The 22,972-nt window shown below is 34.7% G+C and overlaps 1 protein-coding gene across 4 annotated transcripts in view; it reads left to right on the top strand.

The window, feature by feature from the left end:
* The first annotated feature begins 3,476 nt into the window (after window positions 1-3,476).
* Window positions 3,477-22,972, top strand: part of LOC145242133 (regulator of G-protein signaling 12-like) — a 190,755-nt gene continuing 171,259 nt past the window's right edge. For 2 of the 4 annotated variants that reach the window (XM_080105058.1, XM_080105064.1), the window contains exon 1: window positions 3,477-4,018. In XM_080105058.1, the coding sequence (XP_079961184.1) occupies window positions 4,009-4,018 (10 nt within the window). In that variant the 5' untranslated portion in view covers window positions 3,477-4,008. Of the gene's footprint in view, window positions 4,023-4,187; window positions 4,311-22,972 lie in introns of those variants that run through there. The other 2 variants (XM_080105061.1, XM_080105062.1) reach the window with 2 other exon arrangements.

Here is a 22,972-nt window from a genome sequence, read left to right as displayed (position 1 = left end):
AAGAATAAATATATATATGTATTTTTTAAATTTCAAATATTATTCTTCCGGGATAACATCAATCAAGAGTCACTAACTTGTGAATGTTTGTTTTGTTGTTGTTTTTCTTTCTTTTTTTTATGTTTAGCTGGACACGCAAAAGGAACAGCGAGGATACCAAAAAGAGCTCTCGGTTGGTTTCAATAAAAAGCAATTTGCAATTTTGCAGGATTAACAAACAGCTGCGACCAAAGACAACGACTTCATGCAGACCAAACAATACAAACAAATTCTTGTTGGGCCGTCTTCTAAAATAATTATATTCTACCTAGTCTCAACCATCATTACCAATTTTCAAGATGTAGTCTCAGCATCCACCTTTATCCTCTACACCATTAACCCTTATCCTCTAGCAACCTTTGGGGACTCATTGCTCAAAGCAGTAAAAACAAAAAACTAATATTTCATTAATGAGAGTTTGTTTTGCAAAGTAATATGCAAATTAGATAACCTTCAGAGGTTGTTCATATTATTAGGAATCTTCGGACTACTGTTCTCATCTCCAGTGTTATTTTCAATACATTTCGGTAGATCTAATATCTGACTTTCTTCAGATGTGCCTTGTTGAACTCAGGAATGTTTCTGTCAAACTCTGGAATTTGGACGGAATTCGTACTAGAACTGTCCACAAGAACCTGTGGCGCAGTGTTTAGAGTACTTGGAAAAATCAATTGTAAAAGTGATATTCTCCTGAAGGTTGAAGATTCAATTCTTAGTGGGAGGGGTGAGGGGTGACCGAAAAATACAGTTGCGAATTACTTAGGACTTCTATCCAGTCATGGCTGATGGAACGAGAGCATGCTACCCTCATGAAGTAATTTAAGGATTCTGTTCGAAATTCCGTCCTAATTCCAGAGTTTGACAGAAACATTCCCAAGTTCAACTAGATACACTTGAAGAAGATCAGAAATTACATCGACCAAAACGTTGTGAAAATGACACTCAAGATGAGAACAGTAGTCCAAAGATTCCAAATATGAATAACCAATCCTTATCTCAAAAATTCAGAAACGTAACTTAGATATGAGTCAGTATACTAGCTGTTCTTTTTTATTGTGAGTTGTGTAATTAGATTTTTGTTCACATTACATTTAAAATTTTTGCATGCTACTACAGTTGTTGCTGAGCTTCATTCATTCAGGTTAAATGAACCAGATAATTATTGTTGGCATTCATTTCCCCTGATATCTTTATTGTTAGAATTCTTTCTAGAAAGATATTGGGTACTTACATGCGGGACCACATGAAGGTTTTCAACATCTGTAAGTGAAAGTGTTTCTATGGAATGAACTGGAAAATGGGAAGTGTAGCAGTCGCACAAATAAAGATCCATTTTCTCTTGTAAATCGATATCCCTCCATGCTGAGTGATTCGGCCATACACTGATCAATCAGCTGGGGGAGCGCATTGATTCATCTGTCCCCTACGGAACTTTTTTTAGCTCCTTTGAGTTAGTGAGCAGAGAGAAACCTGACAAACAGCAAAAACAGACATCTCTCTCCTCCCCCTCTCCTTTCGTCCCTGTCCACTGGACATTCCATCATCGATGATTTTCACTGAAGATAATTTCTGACCAACCTGCGACTCCACAAAATACTGCTGCCTGACCTTGCACACTCAAAGAACTTTCTGCTCCTTTTTTCAACTCAGGCACTGTCCGACCTTCAACTTTCTGCTGGCCAAATAAATCTTTTTCTATTTTTTTTTTTTTTTATAATAGGTTATGTTATTTATTTTGTGTTCTGTGTTCGACTATCAATTAATTAGTTTATTAGAGGCACCAACAAGCGATCTCTTAAAGGGGCAGAGAAGGAATTAAAAAATAATCAGTCTAAGGAAAAAAAGCTATTAGAGTAGTATATGGGTCGATAGAGAAGTTAATGCTACTTCGTATTTACTTTCTTCCCACTGCAGGAAGATGTGACACAAGGACATAAGGTCGAGAGAATTAAGCCAGCACCTCTAAAAGAGAAACACTCTGCCTCCCACCTCCCCTAAAAATAACCTGGGCACCTCAGTAATAAGCAATAAACTTTCTCCTGAAGGAGAGAAGGGGAAAATCCTAGGATTACTCAGGATCATGCCCCAGCCTTATAGATTTAAAGGGCACCGAAATGGCCTAGTTTCTGCCGGACTGATTGTCGAGAACGTATCCTTGGCTGGTATCTTTTAAGCAAGAGTCTCTGAGCAACATAATTTCAATGCGTTTACGATAAAGTATTTGTTGTTTTTATTTATTTTGTTTACACGTTCTCGACTGTTAACTATATTGCAATTTTACCGTGGTGTTGTTGTTTTTGTTGTTGTTGTTGTTGTTTAAAAAAAAAAACAAAAAAACGGCTGCTTGTACAGTATAATGAAATTTTGAACACATCCATTTCAGTTAAAAACACTATCCCGTACTTACGTGTCATGTCGAAATTATAAATTCCAAAAGATATGCTAGATTTATTTTTCACAAACAAACAATCATAGTGGTCCAACATTTTTTATTTTTTTCAACGGCAGATTTCAAAGAAAGGGCGGGCCTGAAGAATCTTGCACCCCCCCCTTTTTCTATTTTTGTCTTTTTCTTTTCAATTTTTTTTCTGCAGATTATCATCGAATGGACACTAGTTTACCAGATTATCAAAGAAAAATAGAATGAAAAAAAAAAAAAATGTCGATATTTAAATACTTGTAGGAGGGTGCTCAGTTTCTAATTTAACGTTATAGCAAATCGATCACCCATTTTAGAACCACTCGAGTACTCGACGTTTTAAGGCCAAATTTCGTAAATTTAACCTTTTTTAAAAAGCAGTTTAGCATTTCTTGAATTTCGCTTTCTCCAATTATTTTATGGTTATCTTTAAGTTTCGTCACCCGACATTTACAATCTAAGAGCAATGAATGTGCGCCAGTACCAACTAAAGACTTACTTTCAAAAAGTTGATTTTAAAGGGCATTCGGGTCTGTATTCCGTATTGTTTTCACTGGTCGCCAAGTTTGTTTTCGCGCGCGCATTCAATTTCTGTAAATGTCGGGTGACGAAACTTGAAAAACATAAAATAATATTCTTCAACGGCGGATTTCAAAGAAAGGGCGGGTTGAAGAATCTTGCCCCCCCCATTTTTTCTATTTTTGTCTTTTTCTTTTAAACTTTTTTTTTCTACAGATTATTATCGAATGGACACTAGTTTACCAGATTATCAAAGAAAAATAAAATGAAAAAAAAATTAAGTAAAGCAAGGGAGATAAGTCAGTTTGCCATACATAATTAGTCGCACAACTCTTCCACATTAAAACATATGCGATTATTCGATAACTTCTATTTTTACTTGTAATTTTTTTTTTTTCGTAATTTTTGGCATTTATACTACTTTCGACATCACACGGAAGTGATAATGTTTTCTCAGGAAATGCATTTGTTCGAAATTCCATTATACTGCACAAAAATTATATTTACACGTGTTTTTTGATGTTTTGAAATAGTGCTGACTGCTGAGCGGCTTTTTTTAAATGATTTTTTTTTTTTTTTTTTACATTTCCCTAAAGTTAATATATTTATTTCATCATTTGTCCAAAAACGTCCGCCTACACTTGGTAGATAATTCTTTTGATAGATGTGCGCCCCTTTGAAACCCCATAATGGTTCGAAAGTCGCAGCTTCCGATGCCAACATTTCATCCTTTTCTCTCCTCTTCTCTTTCGGGTTTTGCTTGGCTCTAAGAATCGTGCGTGCGTGTGACTCCGCGAGGAAAAAAAGTCGAGCGCAAGCGCATGTGTAAATTGATACGAACGTCCCAGTTGAGTTTGGATAATAATGTTGAATGAAATCTTCCAAAAAGCAGACAGAAAAACAACATTGTTTTTTCATTCTTGCCAAAGTCAGCCGTACTCACTGACGGATTTTTTTTTTTTAAGACAGAACTTTTATTTTTGTTGATTATTTACGAAAGTCCAAAATGATGAACTTACTACAACATCGATATGTTCACTGGTGAGTAAGTATTATTACTATATTTGCTGTTAGGTAAGTATGATTAAAATAATATATAAACAAAAAGGACATGTGCGTTCATGGTGATATCAAACGATTCGCCTCGCATGTGCACGTATGTTTATTTATTTTTGACACTTGTGCAGTTTACCATCCCGTATAAATTTACATTATAAAAATATTTTTAACACGAGGCGGGGAGAATTTGTTAACTCTTCCCTTGTCGTGGACCGAACTCTCCTAAAATGACAAAAAAAAAAAAAAAGTGTTAAAATGTAATATGTCAATACAGGTAAGTGAATCTAATTACCAAGTAAGGGTGTACGTACCCGGATTTAGGTGTGGCTTCGTTTACTTTCTTTCTTTATTTTTGTAAATCATCTATTTAAAAGATTTCTGGTGCTTCTACCGAATTTGAACTGAACCAAGACGACTTTTGCTGAACTAAACCCAAAACCTGGGTGAAGTAAAAAAAAAATAAATAAATAAATAAATAAACAAACAAAAAAAAGTAAAACAAAACTAAACAAGATAAAATTTAAAAAAATAAATAAATAAATAAAAACAAAAAAGCAGTTCGGTTCAAATTCTGTAGAAGCACTAGATTTATTTTTCAACAATTGATTTTTATTTACAAAAAAAAAAAGATTTTGTTTTGCAATGAAAATGAAGAAAACGTTTATTAGTTTAAAAAATATGCAACATTTCATTGAACAAAACAACACTATAGTTTCAAAATTTTTTATTGACGCTTGGACTTAGGGTTAGTAGTTAAAAAAAAAATAGTTAACGTCTTAGAAAACTAGAAGATCCCAGAAATGAGAGACAATTTTTGTACACAAGATTATAAAATTTTTTTTAAAAAAACAAAACAAAAAAAAAAATTCAATATGTAAAGATTGTGTAAGGCCGCTGAGTGCTGACTGCTGCTCAGTTTCAAATACAACGTTCTGATAAATCTATCCCCCAGATTAGAACCACTCGACGAGAATACGCACACCACTCTTATATAAAGGATTTTTCATTTTTCAATCTAAGGGCAATGGTATTAAAACCGTTATCCAATATATTTCGTATTGTTTTCAGTGGTCACCATATTTGTTTTCACGCGCGTGCATTCAATTTTTGCAATTTCTGAATATGAAAACAATCTTAATTACTATGTTTTTTAAAAAAAGGGGGCCCTTTTGTTATTTAGGAGGTCATCCTCTCTCTCAGTTATTGCGTCGCCTCTTTCAGGAGTGGGGATATCTGTAAACGTGGAAAGTAATTTTCGCAATAATGCAAAGTTCCTTTTTTTGTGGGGAGGGGAGTACCCACATTAAACTGACACCGTGAGGAGGGAAGATAAGTATTATCTGGTGTTGCCCAGGATTTTTTTCTTCTTTTTTTTTTTTTTTTTTTTTTTTTACATTTTACTTTCATTTTTGCTCCGCTGTTTTTTTTTTTTTTTTTTATATATTAATTGAACTAAATTGTTATGAATAAAATTATCGGTTAAAATCCAGTTCCGTACTTTCTTGTTGACATTCTTTTTCTTCACCAGTGCTGACTGGCTGATCTAATCTAACCTGATATATATAACAATGCCTTGGAAAGATTAATGCTTACCAGTTTTAAAATATTTTGTTATTTAGAAGAAAAAAAAAAAACACTTAAGTTTGTTTGCATATTTTCAAAATGAAAAAGGAAGGACAGACCACTATTTCTTCTTTAATGTAAAAATGTTTCAATACTCTCTATAAAAACGATGGGATGTAAATATAAACAAATTATAACACGATAATTGGATTCAAACTGTCAAAATCCATTTGAAGGTCTTGGAATTTTTCAGTTTTTTTTTTTTCTTTTTTTTTTTTTTTAATACATAAAGATTTGCTATAAATTGTAAAGCCAGAAATGGTTTCCTATTCGGCGGTTTAAATGCTTCCAAATTCCTTCCGAATTTCCAAAGGGTCACAAAGTAATTCATTCTTTTTTCTTTTAATTTTAAAAATATTTAAAAGGCCGACTGGCTAACGTGTACTTTAGCGGCGTAAATTATGTGACAGACAAAAAATTATAAAAACTATTTATTTTTATGTAAAACACATTATTAGACCCTAAGGCTGAAATAAAACCTGAAAAAAAAAAAAAAAAAATTTTTATCATTTTTTTCATCATTTTTTTCGACTAAATTTGCGACAATCGAGGCTGCCATATTGCTTTTAAAATTTAGCCTTTCTGGGGTTTGACAGATTGGTCTTTTTAAAAGCAATATGGCGGCCTCGATTGTCGTACATTTAGTCTAATAAAAATGATGAAAAAAATAAAAATGAATTTTTTTCTGGTTTTATTTTAGCCTTTGGGTTTAAAAATAAATAGTTTTTATAACATTTTTCTGTCAAATAATTTACGCCGCTAAACTAAAAATTTGCCGGCCGACTTGTTTATGAAGAAACAAAAATGCATTTTGATTGATTCAATTTCGTAATTACCTTTTTCGCATAATTTTAAGGTACTTTAGTTTCTTAAAATTGTAGCATTTTGGTAATTTACACTATTGCACTTTTTGGTACTAAGTGCCACTTGCAGTCACTGCACTGCAGAGAGTGTGATCCGGACGTAAATAATAACGTTATTATTTAAAAAGCCGTTCTTAACATGGGGAAGGGATTGTGTTTTGTACCTATTCTATACTTCAACCTTACAATTGAATGAAAAAACATATCATAAAACTTTAATTAAACTTGGAAATACGATTTAAAAAATAGCGCGGATCACTCTCTGCACTAGCACCCATTTTTTTTATTGGTGCTTGTTAAGATAGTCAACAGATCTATTTTTTTTTTCTAATATGCCGTTTTAAGCAAAAACAATATTACGTACTTAATTGACCGAAAATAGTAATATATCCAGAAGTTACGAAAATTCATCGAGTAGAGCAAATTGTGTTTTTAGTAAAAAAAAAAAAAAAAAGTCGGGAACCATTACGGTGTAATCTAAATTTTGCGTTTCGAGTTATGTCTTCGGTGTGAACTCTTCCTCGTCTACTTTATAACAACTAAAAAAAATTAAATTTTACTCAATTTTCCGAAAATATTACTTTTAACTATAAATAACTTTCTGCTCGATGAATTTTCATAATTTTTTATTATATTATTATTTTCAACATGCTAATTAAGTGCGTAATATTGTTTTTGCTTAAAACGACATTCTTTTTAATCGATCTGTCGACTTTATCTTAAACAAGCACCTTTTATGTAAATAAATAATCGATTAACAGTAATACAAGCAATCTGTCAGTCACGTAGAGGCGAGAAACACACACACACATGTAGTAGTGGTTACTAGTGGTAACAATTTTTATTAAATCCTTTTTTTCTGACACTTTTTCTCATTTTAAAATATAAGAACTTAACTACTTTTAGAAATGGAAAATATTGCATTCATAGTAAATTAGTGGGACCTGTTGAAATTCCACAAGGAACTCATTCTCATATGTAATATATTGATGTTGGCATTCTGTAGATGTTCAGCGTAAATGGAGATGTCAGATGCTCTGATATTATTGTAGCTATTTTTTTAAAACTGCAAAAGTATTTATTTAAGCTTGCAAGGACGTCCAGCGTAAAGTACGCTTAAATATGATATTTTAATTCTTGCAGATTTCGTATATATTATTATAGTTAAGTATAGTATAGTGTTTTTATATATTATAAAGTTGCGATTTCAATATATATATATATATATATATATATATATATATATATATATATATATATATATATATATATATACGTTTTATTTTTTATTACCGTATCTTTCTGTTAAGTTACATTATTGTTTCAGCTACTCGGTCGTTTTTTTTTTTTTTTTTTGGCAGTCTGTAGCTTCCTCAGACTTTTACAGAAATGTTCGCTATCCCAAAATAGCGAACATTTCTGTAAAAGTCTGAGGAAGCTACAGACGGCCAAAAAAACGGCCGAGTAGCTGAAACAATAATGTAACTTAACAGAAAGATACGGTAATAAAAAATAAACTTATAAATAATTTTATCAAGAATTCTTCATAAAAAAAGAAATGACTTTAGTGCCATCAGCTATAATCGAAACCGAAACGTATAAGAATTCTTGGTAAAATTATTTATTACAAGAAATAGAAGTCCATAACAATTAAACAACACTCACTCGGATGCAAGTGTGACACACAAAATAAACAACACACATGCTATCCTCTATCTATATATAGGTTGTCAATATTGGGAAGGCCCAAAACTGCATATATTTTCTTCTGATGACCCAACATTATCTGGAGACTGAAATACATTACTCCACAAGTTAAAACAGCCAATAAACTTTGATTATATACAAATCTACAAGCTAAGCTGTGTCTTCCAAACAACAATATCTTCTGCTAGTTGTCTGCTTCATTGCAAGTTTCTGTTGCTGTTCCAGTTGCAAATGTTATTCTGGGGACTTTGATATGGTCTACTTTTGATCTTTTCATAAAGATCAATGGTAACAAGAAGTTACTTCAAATCGTCGGTGAAGGTTGTCATCTATGGTGGCAGTTTTACAAGTGGGCACACAATGTTATCATTCTTGCTCTAAATTGCGATAGATGATTGAACCCTCTTTGCGTAGATTGTCCACGGGCACATTGGCAAAACAACCAGATACTGCCGGATCCTGATTTCACCAATAAGACTGTTTCTCTGGCTTGGGTGGCCCTGCCAGGAGCCAAAGTTTCTGATGGCATAGCTCCGACATTACTTGTGGTCAAAGGAGCATTAGAGTTGAGGGCCGTGCAGTTGCTGCTTCCAACTCAACTCATTTTTTCATCAACGCCTGGGCTCATCTACCAAAAGCCCAGTTAAGTAATCAGAGGCAAACATCTTGCTTTTCCGACAAGTACAGAGTTAGACACAAGGTCGTTTTTTTACTTTGGATTGGAACAAAAATTAAAATTGCCTCAGTCTAGGAGAAGTTCTCCTTTAAACGAAACAGAAGATGAGGTGTATTATCAGAATAGATACTACACTCTGCTCCTAACCAAAAGACCTAGGAGTCTTAAGAGTTATTTTCAGTGATGTTAACTAAACAAGTTCTTGCTGAGGAGGTTTTACAGGGGTCTGCTGAAAATAAATTTAAAAAAAAAAAAAAATGGGGTATTTCCGAGGTGTAAAAAAATAAGGTCAATTTTTACGACATGCCCCAGCGTATTATAAGCACTCTAATTTTCCCATGTTAAGAACAGCTTTCAGAATAAATACCCCCAACATCGAAAGCCGTTCTTAACATGGGGAGGTTGGAGGGTGTTTATTCCGAAAGCTGTTCTTAACATGGGGAAGTTGGGGTGTTTATAATACGCTATCAAGAGTTACTTCTTAAGTAATGAACCAAACCAAACAGGGAATGAGAGTCAGATATTACTTCAATTCAAGCCATTCAATTAGTAGTATTTTTTGGCACTTATGCATTTTAGCTTTTTTGGGGGGGGGGGAGTATCATTTTTGGAGAGTTCAACTAAGGACAAGTGGAGACAATTATAATTTTTCCTGGAAATAGATGTAATTTTTTGTTTTAATTTATTTAAAAATTTTAATATTACAAAAACTGTCTTTTTTTTTTTTAAATTCATTTAATTTAATGATCTGTTAATTATAAACATGCTTATATTTTATATTAAATATTTTTTAATGCATGTAGGTCACAGATTAGTAGGCAAACCAAAATAAATTGTTATTTATTTATTTTTTAAAACTAATTTCCTTTAAAATAGTGTCGACAAAAGTAATGTTTAGCAAATCCGTCATAAAATAAAATTTGAATTAAAAACATTTTTTTTTTTATAGCTAATATTCTTTATCAAGAAGTACTGATTATTTTTCCTGAAATTATTATTTTTCTTAACAATTTTCATGCACGCACAAATGCTGGATCATCTCTCATCAGCTATGCCATGGTCTGGATAACCGTTGGGGCACCAAAGATGACCTGGCAACCAGTTTTCTCCAGCCATGCTGATTTTCTACCATTCCTGAGCATGTTGCTCAATACCAGCCCTGTCTAATATTGTCCTCTGACTCCTTTCTTTGTCTGCCTCCCCTTCCCCGCCTGTACAATTCCTTACAGGATTGTCTTTGCAAAATCTGATTATCCACAAATTCCAACAATTCTTAAAATAATTAAAATCATCTTTCGCATCAGCATTTTGTCTGCGTTTTTATTTTCTGACACAAAGATGGAGATAAATATAAGAGCAACTAATAACATGTGACCATTATTTTATTTTCTCGTGAATATTAGGCGTGGGCTTAGCAACCAACTGCATAATTTTAAATAACTGGGTTATTTCCCGTGTACACTACGGTGTAAAGCCATTAAAAAAGAAAATTGTTTTTTGAAGAGATTTTACCCCTCCCCTCCTTCGTGTGATTAACGGAAAAATAAAAATGAGCTACTATTTTTGGTCAATTTTTACGACGTATTATAAACACCCCAACCTCCCCATGTTAAGAACGGCCTTCAGAATAAACACCCCCTCCCCCAACATCTCCACAGCTTTCGAGTTTGGGGGGTGTTTATTCTGAAAGCCGTTCTTAACATGGGGCGATTGGGGTGCTTATAATACGCTGGGGCACATCGTAAAAATTGACCTTATTTTTTTATACCTTGGAAATACCCCAATTTAAAAAAATTTTTTTTTTAAAAATTTATTTTCAGCAGACCCCTGTAAAACCTCCACAGCAAGAACTTGTTTAGTTAACATCACTGAAAATAACTCTTAGGACTCCTAGGTCTTTTGGTTAGGAGCAGAGTGTAGTATCTATTCTGATAATACACCTCATCTTCTGTTTTGTTTAAAGGAGAACTTCTCCTAGACTGAGGCAATTTTAATTTTTGTTCCAATCCAAAGTAAAAAAAACTGACCTTTTGTCTAACTCTGTACTTGTGAGGACGCAAGTAGATAGGAACTCCTAGGACTGACCTTTACTTCAGTGCTGAAACGGAAGACTTACATCACATCTGTTGCTAAGGTCACTGAAAAAAAAAATCATTGGATCTTTCTTTCATCATAGTGAAGGTTATCATCTATGGATCTTTCTTTCATTGTCGGTGAAGGTTGTCATCTATGGTGGCAGTTTTACAAGTGGCCACACAATGTTATCATTCTTGCTCTAAATTGCAATAGATGATTGAACCCTCTTTGCGTAGATTGTTTGGGGCCTAATTAGGTTAAATTATTTGTGGAAATCTCTCCAGACAAGGCATGAAGCCACTTGATGATTGAACCCTCTTTGCGTAGATTGTTTGGGGCCTAATTAGGTTAAATTATTTGTGGAAATCTCTCCAGACAAGGCATGAAGCCACTTGATGTAAGAAGCTAACAAGTGAAGCATGCATGGTCCGCCATGAGTGCACAGTGAACGAGGCATAAAAAAATGACTAAGTTCAGCAGTCCTATCCCTGGATAGTAGTCTGGTACATCCTAAAATGGAGTACTCTTACCACATCGTCTGGGAAGGTGCTGTCAAGAGGACTCTTTGCCTTGACAAAGCACAAAATCGACTTCACAGTCTAGTGGAGGATGACCTCTTCTCTTAAGATCCTAACATCTCTTTCTCGCAGAAGATACATTGTTAATCTTCCTCTACTCTATCATTATTTATACATGTGACTGCAGACCGCTAAAAAACTTGATATCCCTAGAAACTTCCTCCTTCAGATGAAACTGCCTAAGATAAATGCGGCCACTTCATTCGTTATCATTATTTGCATGGACGGTGCTCGACTGAGCTCCAATCTCGGGGTTCTCCTTGTAAAACATTGACAGCAAGAACTCGTCTTATTACTACAACTGCAAATAACTTTATTTTCTTCCTCTATGCACTTGAATAAAACACAAGTAAAATTTCCATGGGCAGAGTTTCTTTTCAAGAACTTACCATCTGTGGAACATATTGCTATGGGATTGCTTTCCTGCAGATTACAACATACGGTTTTCTTAATAAAATGTTATCCATTCATCGTTTTCAATCTTATTATTAATCCTTATCCCCGATTGGTTTCTGTAGAAAAAAAACATGCACTTAATGAACCACAACGCTTACCTTAAGCCCAGGATGGTAAAAACTTCTATTAAAGTAGGTTTTCTAGCGTCCAGGGACCTCTACTATGAAGGGGTGAGATTTTGTTGCTAGACGGGTCTGTCAGAGGTAGGCATGTATTTAAAAGGGATATAAGCGTAATGGGTTTGTTAGAGTACGTTCCATTAAAGTACTTGTAAAACAGGGGCAGAAATGCAACATTATGGTGATGGGACAGGGATTGAAGCTTAGTTGATTGTTTGGGACCTAATTAGGTTAAAGACTTTTTTTTTTAACCCTGTCTAAGAGTGAGGGACTAGTGGTAGATGCACCAACTCAGATGTGGCAACAATATGCCATGTATGGGCAAATGTTGGTTACAGCCATAGCGATTTAGAAAGGTAGCCATTATGTAGGGGATAACCTCTTTCTGATTACACTGTGTAACACTCAAGAAAGTACAGAGCATCTGTGGCCATTTTTATATGCACAATGGCATGGAAAATCTATTTCTGGCCTTTTTCTTTTTTTTTTTTTTAAATTAGGTACAGTTTTTGGCAGAATTGTTAATTTTGAGAAATTTCTGGAGATTCTTAGTGATATGAATGGAAAACATGATTAGAGATTCCATCAGGATATTTCAGTAATGGAGAAACGTTTTAAAGGAAAATGGAACCCTGGCACTATTGAAATATAGAAAGGAAGGATGACACAAGAGGGTTAAGAAAGCCAAATATTGTTTAAACTGACAATTCTGTGTTTTTCATTCATAACCAATAATAATAAAATATGGTTTATAGTATATGAATAGGGTGCCTAATCTAGAGAAATAAAGGTTACATTTATTATCAGGATAATTTTCTTACCCCAAACAGTTCTTACGTGGCATGTATTTTTTTTTTTTTTTTTTTTTACCTGGAATTTGTTGCGCAGTGTTATCAGTCTGGAAACCTTGACAGTGTTAGCTTTGCAAGGAAACTTTAGAAGGTGTCATTGTTCTCCCAAATACAACACCCGTTTAGCACTTACTGTGATATCTGGATATCATAATTTCCCTCGCTCTTTATCTGTGCCTAAACCTAAACGAAGATTTCACGAACAAAGCTTCTTTCTTTGAACTGTACGTCTGTAAAACTCTCTTTGGTTTCTCTGCTTTCCAGCTGACCACAATATGGCAGTCTTCAAGTCCAACGTAAACAAATTCTTGATGAGCCATTCCCTTAAGTAATCTAATTTACCAAATCTCTACTATTAATGATTACTGCGATATTGTCCCATTGACTACTGTACACTCATTAACTCTTATCCATGAGTGGCTTCCGGACCTTGATAAGTGGTGACTCCTTTGTAAAAAGATAAATAAATAAAAAAAAATGAAAAAAGAACTTGGTAAACAAGAGCCAAACTATCCAAATATAAACAGAGACCGACGTTTCTCCTTTACAGTTTATCACAAGATAAAATAGAAGTGTGTGCCTGTGGGGGAGAAGGGGGGGGGGCAGAGCAAAAATAAATATTATCAAGAACATAAGTTAATTGTGAGACTGCATAACTCTGCAAGACAATGTAAGAATGAGTCTTATCTTCACTTCCATATTATTTGAAGTATTCCCAAAGTTATTTTTATTTATTTATTTATTTTTGTGTGGAAATCACTCTAGACAAGGCATGAAGCCACTTGATGTAAGAAGTTTAAAAATACTACTCCTAAGTCAAAATTTTACCAAGGATTAGATGGAATAGATCCTGATCCAGGAAACAACAATTCTTCCTCCTTTGTCAGAAACATTGTTCCTTATTGCATGGGAATGCTGATAACAAAAATAAAAATTGTCTCAGTTTAGAAGAATTTCTCTTCCATTGACCAAGGACAGAAAAGGTGAAAGATAACTGCTGACAGACTTTCAGCATCCCCAAAGAATTTTCTATCAGGTGTATAAGAAAGTTCTTGCACTAATAGTGTGAAGTTTGGATTTCTGCCCATTGACTACTTTAATAAACCTATCAGAGAGAAAGGATTTTATGGCAGAGAGGACATTTCCAGCAATTCCACAGTTGGAAATTTTGTGAAGGAGACCTTTATGCCAAATCCTATCAAATGTTTTAGATATGTCAAGAGCAACTGCTCTAGAAACGAAGCCATTGTCAATAGATTCACTGATCCTGTGTGATATTACCGTCAGCACATCAGCTCTTGATCTCTCAGCACTGAAAAGCATATTGCTTGTTGCTGAATAGGTTGTTTATGCTGAGGTGGTTAACAATTTTTTTTATTTATCACAGATTTGAACAATTTACTCATGATGCACAAGGGACTGATTGGTTTGTATTGTGATGCAGTAGACCGATTTCTCGTATTTTTAAATACTGGGCAGACTGTCAAGGTTTTCCAAGAAGCAGGGAAGCATCTTTCCTTAAGGCAACGTTTAAACAATTTTGTAAGTATAGGAGATAGTTCTGGTTGCAGTTTTTTGAGCACTATGATCGGAATGTCGTCAGGATCAGTTGTTTTGCTGCAAGCAAGATGCTTGATAAGTCTGGAAAAATCTAGGACAGATATATGGATGTTGCTCTGAGTATTTTGGGAGGAAATTCAGGGGATAGATAGCCATTGTCACACAGGGTGGATGTTACAATATTTTTTTACTTATAATGGGGGGTAGATATTTATTTGCTGTGCACCGCAGCAAAATGTGGCATAAGGCTGGAAGGTGCAGAACAGGCGAGCTCCTCTAAAGAAGGGGCATTCTCGCCTCAACAAAAATTGCCTGGGCTCCCCCGTCTGCATTCCCCGGTAAGGGCGCCTCAGGCGACAAGCAATTAACTTGCCCCACCGGAAAGCCTGGTGGTAAGGCCTGGGAGGCTGGACCTCCTAGGTAGTACCCAAGCGGTGTACCTGAGTCCGACGGTAAGTTTGGGAAAAGGAGTTATAAATAAAAAACTAGACAAAATACGGTTAAAAACTCGCTCAATATATGCTACCGTGATATAGGCTGACATATATTTGGTGGGTTTTTAACAGTATTTTGCATTTTTTTTTAATTTTTAACTCCTTTTCCCAAACTTGCCGTGTCAAAGAGAGAGTCGGCCGCCATTTTAAATTTTCCAATACATCGGTAAACACTGTATGTTTTTCGAGCTGAATAAACATGTTACATTGAATAAAAACATTAAAAACATATCCAGTTATGTAGAAAAGTGACTTATCTTGCCTTTGATAACATTTATTTGGCACAACAAAAACAGTCCCCACCCAAGAAAGAAAAATGACAAATAAAATAAAAAAAAAACCCAGATAAAAACAGTTAAATAAGACCCTCCCAACCTGTTAAAAAAATCCCTCCTCCCCCAAAATCGACTGCCAATTATATACCATAAATATAAATGTATATATATATAAATGTTTTAGAACCGAAAACAATCAGATCGATCTCTGAATGGGATGAAATGAAATAGGGATGGAATTTAAGAATTGATGGTACCCTTCCAAGGTTAAAAGAAAAACAATTTAGGAGGCCAAGGTCAAAATAAAAGTGGGGTTTTGGCATCTTGGAGAGTTTTGATCCTTGCGTGAAGACTAGAGTCTAGCAAACGTAACTGAATGTTTCAAAATTCCCCACCTACACACCCCGCCAAATGAATCGCTCCTTTTGTTCCTAAACTTGCATGTTAGTCTGTTAGTGTTCTGGCACAGTGGAACACATTTTTGTCCCCCACCCCCTTGCTTTACGGAGGCGTGCCGACTAAGCATTAAGTATGCACAGCATTCTTGGAAGACGACGAAAAAGAAGTTGTGCCAAGTTGATTGCTCCAAGCAGATGACAGATTTGTTATGATTCTAAAGTCGTTCCCACTGCGTCAAAACCTGGACCTGATTAGTGGCAAGTGTGCAACTCTGAAGGCGAAAGAAAAACATTGCAGTTTAAACGAAAACAAAATGATTATTAATGCATCTTGTAGCAAGATTAAAGACGGGCGTGTCAGTGGTTTTCAACATGAGACTAGAGTTGTGGAAAATTCAATTAAAAATAAACAAACTAGAATTATGACAACGTTGCAAAATATGACGTCATGGCAGGAAGTACAAGGCAGAGAAGCAAGTTTGATTCTGCCTTTTGAGTGCATGATGTCAAAGTTGCCATAGATCTTTTTTAAATTTGCACTATTCCTATGGTAGTCGGCCAAAAATTACAGCTAGTTGAGATGTAAATTGATAAAAAATAAACTAAACCCCAGATGAAAATAATGGTGTTATTATTGTTTTTTTTTTTTTTTTTTTTTTAATTTCCATTATTATAGCTTATAGAAAAAACAGAAGGGTATAATGCAAATACAATGTAACCCGGATATGAGACCCGACTAAAAGAAAAACTGATATAAGAGAGATTTTCTCTGGTTCCAAATTAGAGCCTGTGTTAATGTAGTGTAACCCGGATATCTATCCTGGGTGGGGGTATCTTATATCCGGGTTACACTGTATTTACATGGCAACTTGCGATGTGTCTTGGCAAAACAAGTTTTTTTTTTTTTTACAGGATGCCGGTGTGAGATATTTTGTTGCAGTCTGGGATCAAAGAACACACTGTTTCACATTTGTGGCATTGTGAAGAGGAAACCATTAGACATTTTTTGTTTTAAATGGCAGTGAATTGCACATTGGTTGGAACCTACGATGCTACGGTGATGACCACTATGTTGGCAACAGCCATGTCGTGTTCGCCATGTTGAGACATCCGTCACCTAAAGTTGATTAAAATGAAATTGACTCTGAGAAAGAGACTCAATTCTTTGTTGCAATTGGAAGGTACGCAATTTAGACCCACCCCTAATACTAACATTAATGTATAATTAAAAAAATATATTAAAAACTTAAAAAAAAAAAAAAAAGTTAAGAAAAAAAAGCTGAAGAAGAAAAAATATTGTATGAATATTATTTTTAAATATTTGCTCCCTTTCCCTAAAAGATTCGTAAATGTAGACTGGCGGTATTTTATAATTATTTTTCTACTTTTGAATTATCTCCTGCCCTAACTGTAGAGAGTATTTTCTGAATTTTATTACCATTCGCTTATTGAAATAAAATAAGTAATGGCAGGTGAATGTCCATCGATAAAATTCTACTTTAAGCCCCCACTAGATTTAAAAAAAGAAAAAAAAAAAAAGTAATTTTGTTATCAATTTATATAACAAAATTGAACATAGGTGTGTCCAGCTCACTTCAATGACCACACGAAAATTTAATTTTACGAACAACTGGGGAGACTTAATCTTAATGTAACGTTGTCCGGGAACCAACACGCTTTAGCCTCAGTTGCAAAGGAGACCAAGAATAGAAAATAACTTCAACTCGTTTTTTTCTTTTTAAAACATTTATTTTCTCATTCTCTTGGTAGTGCTGTGGCATCCCGCATGTGCTCGTCTTCTCAAACGTGTTCTCGAACGTCATCCATGCCTCTAACATGATTATTTCCTTGAACGTGCTCTCTTTCCTTTTTATAGTCTTCTTTTCCCTTACTATGACGCCATTTCACTCACGGCTAGGTATTTGCATATAGCCATCGGCACTCTGCGACATTAGTAGTAACTGATAATAATTAAAAAGAAAGGAAAGAATAATGCAATTGTAATTTTGAGGAACAAGAAAGTGAGGCTTCATCTTAATAATAACTGATAATAATAAAAAAGAAAGCAAAATATTTTTGAGGCTTAATATTAATAACATCTGACTGCTTGACTGACTTTTAATTGAATAAAAAACTTTCAATTTTTTTCATTTATTTTTTAATTTAATTCTTTTTCATCGATTTATTACTTTCTTTTTCTTATCAATGATTTTCGAATCAATAATTTCCAAACCAGCTAGTTTTTCAATAACCCCAACCACTCAACATGATATTGTTATATTTAAGTATACCTTTCCTTTGTCATACACGTTTTATCTATTATTGGGGGGGAAAATCCATATTAGGTATATTGATAAAATTTTACTTTAAGCCTCATGCACCGGGAGTAAAAAAAAAAAAAAAAAAAAAAAATTGAAAAAGTAAAAAAAAGAAGGAAAACTGTATTTTATAGATATTAAGATCGTAAAATAATACTCCCCACTGGTCCGCCTAAAAGAAAGAAATCGTTTGTATATCTCTACAATTATATAAATGCAACTTTGCCTGCATGTGTGAGTTCGTTCTGTATAGACTCCGAAACAGATGACCAGATTTTCTTTAAAATTTACAGAACTTTAGTGTATAAGTCTGGGAGTGATCTTAGTTAAGTTTTGTCTCAGAATCCGTCCCCCCCGATAATTGATAATCGAATCCGTTATTTTGATTTATCTATATCGGTAAAGCCATTTTTTTCCATGTCGTTGCTTAGCAACAATGAGAGAACAATGGGGCCATGAAAATTCTACTGTGAGTAAGTTGATCGCATGTTTTTTTTTTTGTTTTTTTTCATAACGTGGTCTGTAGGTTCAAACCCTGCACGTAAATTTCTTAATGTTTTTTTTCGTTAACTGGAAAGAAGTTTATATAAAATTATTTTATAAAAGAAACAGTAGATTCTCTAGAGTGCAATGTAGAATAACATAAATTTTAGACTAAGTTACTGCATGGAGGCATGTGAAGCTTCCTCCCGGGCGATTTCACTGATTTCGATGACAATAAAAATATAGGAGTGTGAAATATTTGTTGATCATGATTCAATCCCGGGCAGCGTTCGGTCTCTCTGCTAGTGTTAAATGGAAACAAACAAATGGAAATCGCTGTATTTGAAAATGGCGATGGTGAATCGTTCATCATGAAGAAATCATAAGGCCCCTTGTATCCTTAAAAATACATCATTCAAAATAATTTATCATTTGTAACATCTACAAAGAAAACAGGAAGTGAAACTTGAAATAAAGAAGTATGTTACCTAATGTTATGATAAGAAAAACTAATTTTGTTGCGTGGGGTCGAAAGATGAGGGTGTCAATCAACCGTACAAAGAAAGTAGACACAAGGTAGAGATGACAAACACAATAGATATTGTGAAGCAATGAAAATCAAATAGCTGGATCATACAGAATAAGAACGGGTGTCTTGTGGAGTTAAAATTCATCTGTCCTTGAGGAACAGGTAGCTGGATGCCAGTGGCTGCTGGAGCTGATGACTGGAATCGCTGGAGGCTGCAGAAGTCGCTGGAAGCTGCAGGTGTGAGCTGGAGTCACTGGAAGCTGGAGTTGCTGGCTGTAGAGGAGTCTCAGATAGCAGACAATAACAGAGAGTGGAGTATGTATTGCATTCAGGTAGTTTGTGAGTTGCCTTCTAAGGGATGGTTTGAATCACATTATTAGTTTGGTTGTTAGCCCTGAAAAGGGCTATTTGAACTACTGCTGCTGAGTTTCCCACCTGCCAGGCTCGACGACCTGACAAGAGTGCATAAAAGTTGGGATTAGGGAATCTCCTTGCTCCATAGCCATGCTGAAGATTTTGCTCATTTTATGAAAAGGCATTCATGTTAAAAGAATTGTGTTGATAGACAAAAAAAATAGTTATAATCAATTTCAGGGCAGATTTCTTACAGTCAAAAATATCTTGGATGTTTCTTGACTGCATATATATTAATCTCGGTTCGAAAGTAAATTCGGTTGTTTTTGTTTAGTAAGAAAAAACAATTTTTATGTGGTTTTCTTTGTTGTTAAAAACGTCATTGCTATTTTTAGTATGCATGGTCGTGACATGTTGGCCACATGTCTGTTTCTGCTGACTGGTGGATTCGAGTTTGTTTACAAAAATGGGAGCGGTGACGTGGCACAGTACGACAAGGCCCTCCCTGTTGATAATTGATTATTATCAATTAGAAATAGACATATTTTGTACTTCGGAGAGATAACTTTCCTCCCTAGATGTATCTGGCTGTTTAGAGTGGTGGATGCTTTTAGTATTGATTCTGGCATTGGTTGTGCTAGTTGCAATTGTGTAGTTGCTGGGGCAGGTTGGGCTTCTTAGTGAGTTGAGACTGGTTTTGTCTCTTGTGGCGAGTTTTTTTTTTCTTCTCAGGAAAACTGGTTTAAAGTTTATTTTAAACACATTTAATTGGTTGTCAAATAGCTGAACTATGAAGAAAAATACCAAAATGCAAATTTTTACGAACAGCTTCAACTTGTGCTTTAATTTAGATACATAAGGAGAAATATCTACACTTTAACATTTAATACTACCCGGCTTGAGTATTACTGGAAGGAAACTGGAGAGAACCAAATTATATCTGTATTCATAATATACTAGAATAAAAAAAATTTGAAAAAAAAAAAAAAAAAGCGTTGTCAGAATCGAATATTAATTTGTCAAATACAGTGAAAGTCTGATTATATATATATATATATATATATATATATATATATATATATATATATACACACACACACACACACACACACACACACACACAGGGTGAAATGACAAGTGTCGCGCTAAAGAAAACAGCACTACAGCTTTATTTTAAAACTTTTATTGAAAAAATCAATTCAAATAACTTGATTATGGTAGAGCTGATATCTATTCAACATAGCCAATGCAATGTAGCCGCAATCACCTCTTCAATATGGGTCCAGAACTGAGAGCATGCCTTTTCCACAAGCGTCGGTGGGAGCTCGGCGAATACTTTGCAAATGGTGTAGATCAAGCTGGTTTTGGTGTTGTGAGAGGTCATGTTGGTGATATTCTTGATGTATGACCAAACGAAGTAGTCCAGCGGGTTTAGATTGGGGGAGGAGGGGACCAGTGAGAGACGAGTACAAAGTCATAACACTCCTTCTGAAGCCAAGCCTGGATCTCTTTGAATTTGTGGGCCAGCGCTGAGTTCTGCTGCCACACCTAAGGTCTGCCAGCTGTCACCTGATTGCACCACACTCTCCAGCACATCCAGGTGCACTTTGGTGTTTACTTTCAAACCGACTTGAAAGATGTGAGGTGGCATGATGTGGCCCTCACTTGAAACCACACCAAAGACCATAACCATGGCTGGAAACTTTGATTTCATTACCCTGGGCACATCCCTGTTATTCGTGACAATCCAGCAATGCATTTTTAGGGTGCTGGCAATGGTCCTGTTGTCATAACTTGGATCGGTAGAGAGCCTGAGTTGTACAGCGGTGCATCTCCGATGTCGCTTGTTGAACATGGTGTCACTTTCAGACGTGATAGAAGGCTCCTATCGCTCTCGGCATTTGTACACAACTGGCCAACTAGTAGATGGTTTGCAACAAAAACAGAAAACTGGTTTTCATCGAACGGAAATGGTATCATGTCGTCTTTCATAGAGCGACAATTTTATCATTTCACTGTGTGTATCAAATGCACACACTCACATGTGTGTGTTATATTTGTGTAACAGGTCTTATATTTGGCTTAAGGATTACCTGAAGTGTTGTCTTACACGCTTTCCATGTGATTGTATGTGAGGCCTTGTCTACGATGTAAGATATGTTTGTTTACTCCTAGCAGTCATCATCAAGGAAATATTCCTCAACAAGTCCTTATCTACTGTATTCGCTTATACTTAGGTTTCAAACAAGGCCAAAATGAGATGACTGTTTTCAACTTTTACCATAAAACAGGTTTATGCCCTATAAAACCAGTGTATGAAACGAATCAAAAAATGTGATCTAATGACATTCTTTGTATTTGTTAACGTAGTAGACTAGGGACTGGGAACAAAAGTAGAAATAATTTGTTTTTTAACAAAAAACAAAAAACAAACAAATGAATATACTTAATTAAATTAAAATCCACCGAAAATTGGAATTATCTAATCTTAATGAAACTTTCAGTGTTTAATAATTAATGAATGAATGAATGTTAATAAATAAATGAATGAATGTTAATTAATGAATGAATGTTAATAAATAAATAAATGAATGAATGTTAATTAATGAATGAATGTTAATAAATAAATAAATGAATGAATGTTAATTAATAAATAAATGAATGAATGTTAATAAATGAATGTTAATTAATAGTCTGTTGTCAAGGTCGCTGGTAAAATGGTGGGATCCTTCTACCGCTCCAGTAGATATCTCACTGCTGATTCAATTCTTTATTTATATAAAAGCCAAGGAAGTCCAAGGATGAAGTACTGTTGCCACATCTGGGCAGGAGCTGCTAGAGGCATCTTATCTTGCCTTAACAGAGTTAAAAATAGACTTTGTAGCTTAGTGGTGGATGCCTTTTTCTTTTCCCTGCAACCTCTTTCCCACAGAAGAGACGTTGCGAGCTTGTCTCTGCTTTATCGTTATTTCAAATGCTCGTCTGAGCTTCAATCTATGGTCCCTCCTCGCCAAACTTTCACGAAAAACACTCGTCTAATTGAAACCACTGTCAATAATTTTCTCCACTCTTTATCTGTGCCAAAACGAAAACGTAGATTCCATGAACAAAGCTTCTTTCTTAAAACTGCACACCTGTGGAACTCTCTTCCATTTGCCTGTTTTCCATCTGACTACAATTTGGTTGTCTTCAAGTCCAACATAAACAAATTCTTAAGGAACCGTCTCCTTAAGTAATCCAATTTACCAAATTTCTGCTACTAACGATTACTACTATATTATCCCATTGACTACTGTACACTCAGTAACCCTTACCCTCGGATGGCCTCTAGGCCTTGATAAATGATGACCCCCCCCCTTATGTAAAAAAAAAAAAAAAATGCATGTATGTTAATGAATAGATGAATGTTAATGAATGGATGGATGAATGTTGATATAAGATATTTATTTTATATAAAAAAGAAACAAAAACTGACAGAATTTTTTTTATGTCACTTCTCCCTTCATTTCAAGGATTAAATGCATCTTATTAATATCCAGTCGAAACTTTGTGACAAACTTTAAAAAAAGAAACAGT

The sequence above is a fragment of the Euprymna scolopes genome, chromosome 21 (assembly GCF_053919585.1).
Source record: "Euprymna scolopes isolate OS-2025 chromosome 21, ASM5391958v1, whole genome shotgun sequence".
NCBI lineage: Eukaryota > Metazoa > Mollusca > Cephalopoda > Sepiida > Sepiolidae > Euprymna > Euprymna scolopes.
The sequence above is the reverse complement of the archived record's forward strand: the minus strand, read 5'-3'. Positions and strand labels throughout refer to the sequence as shown.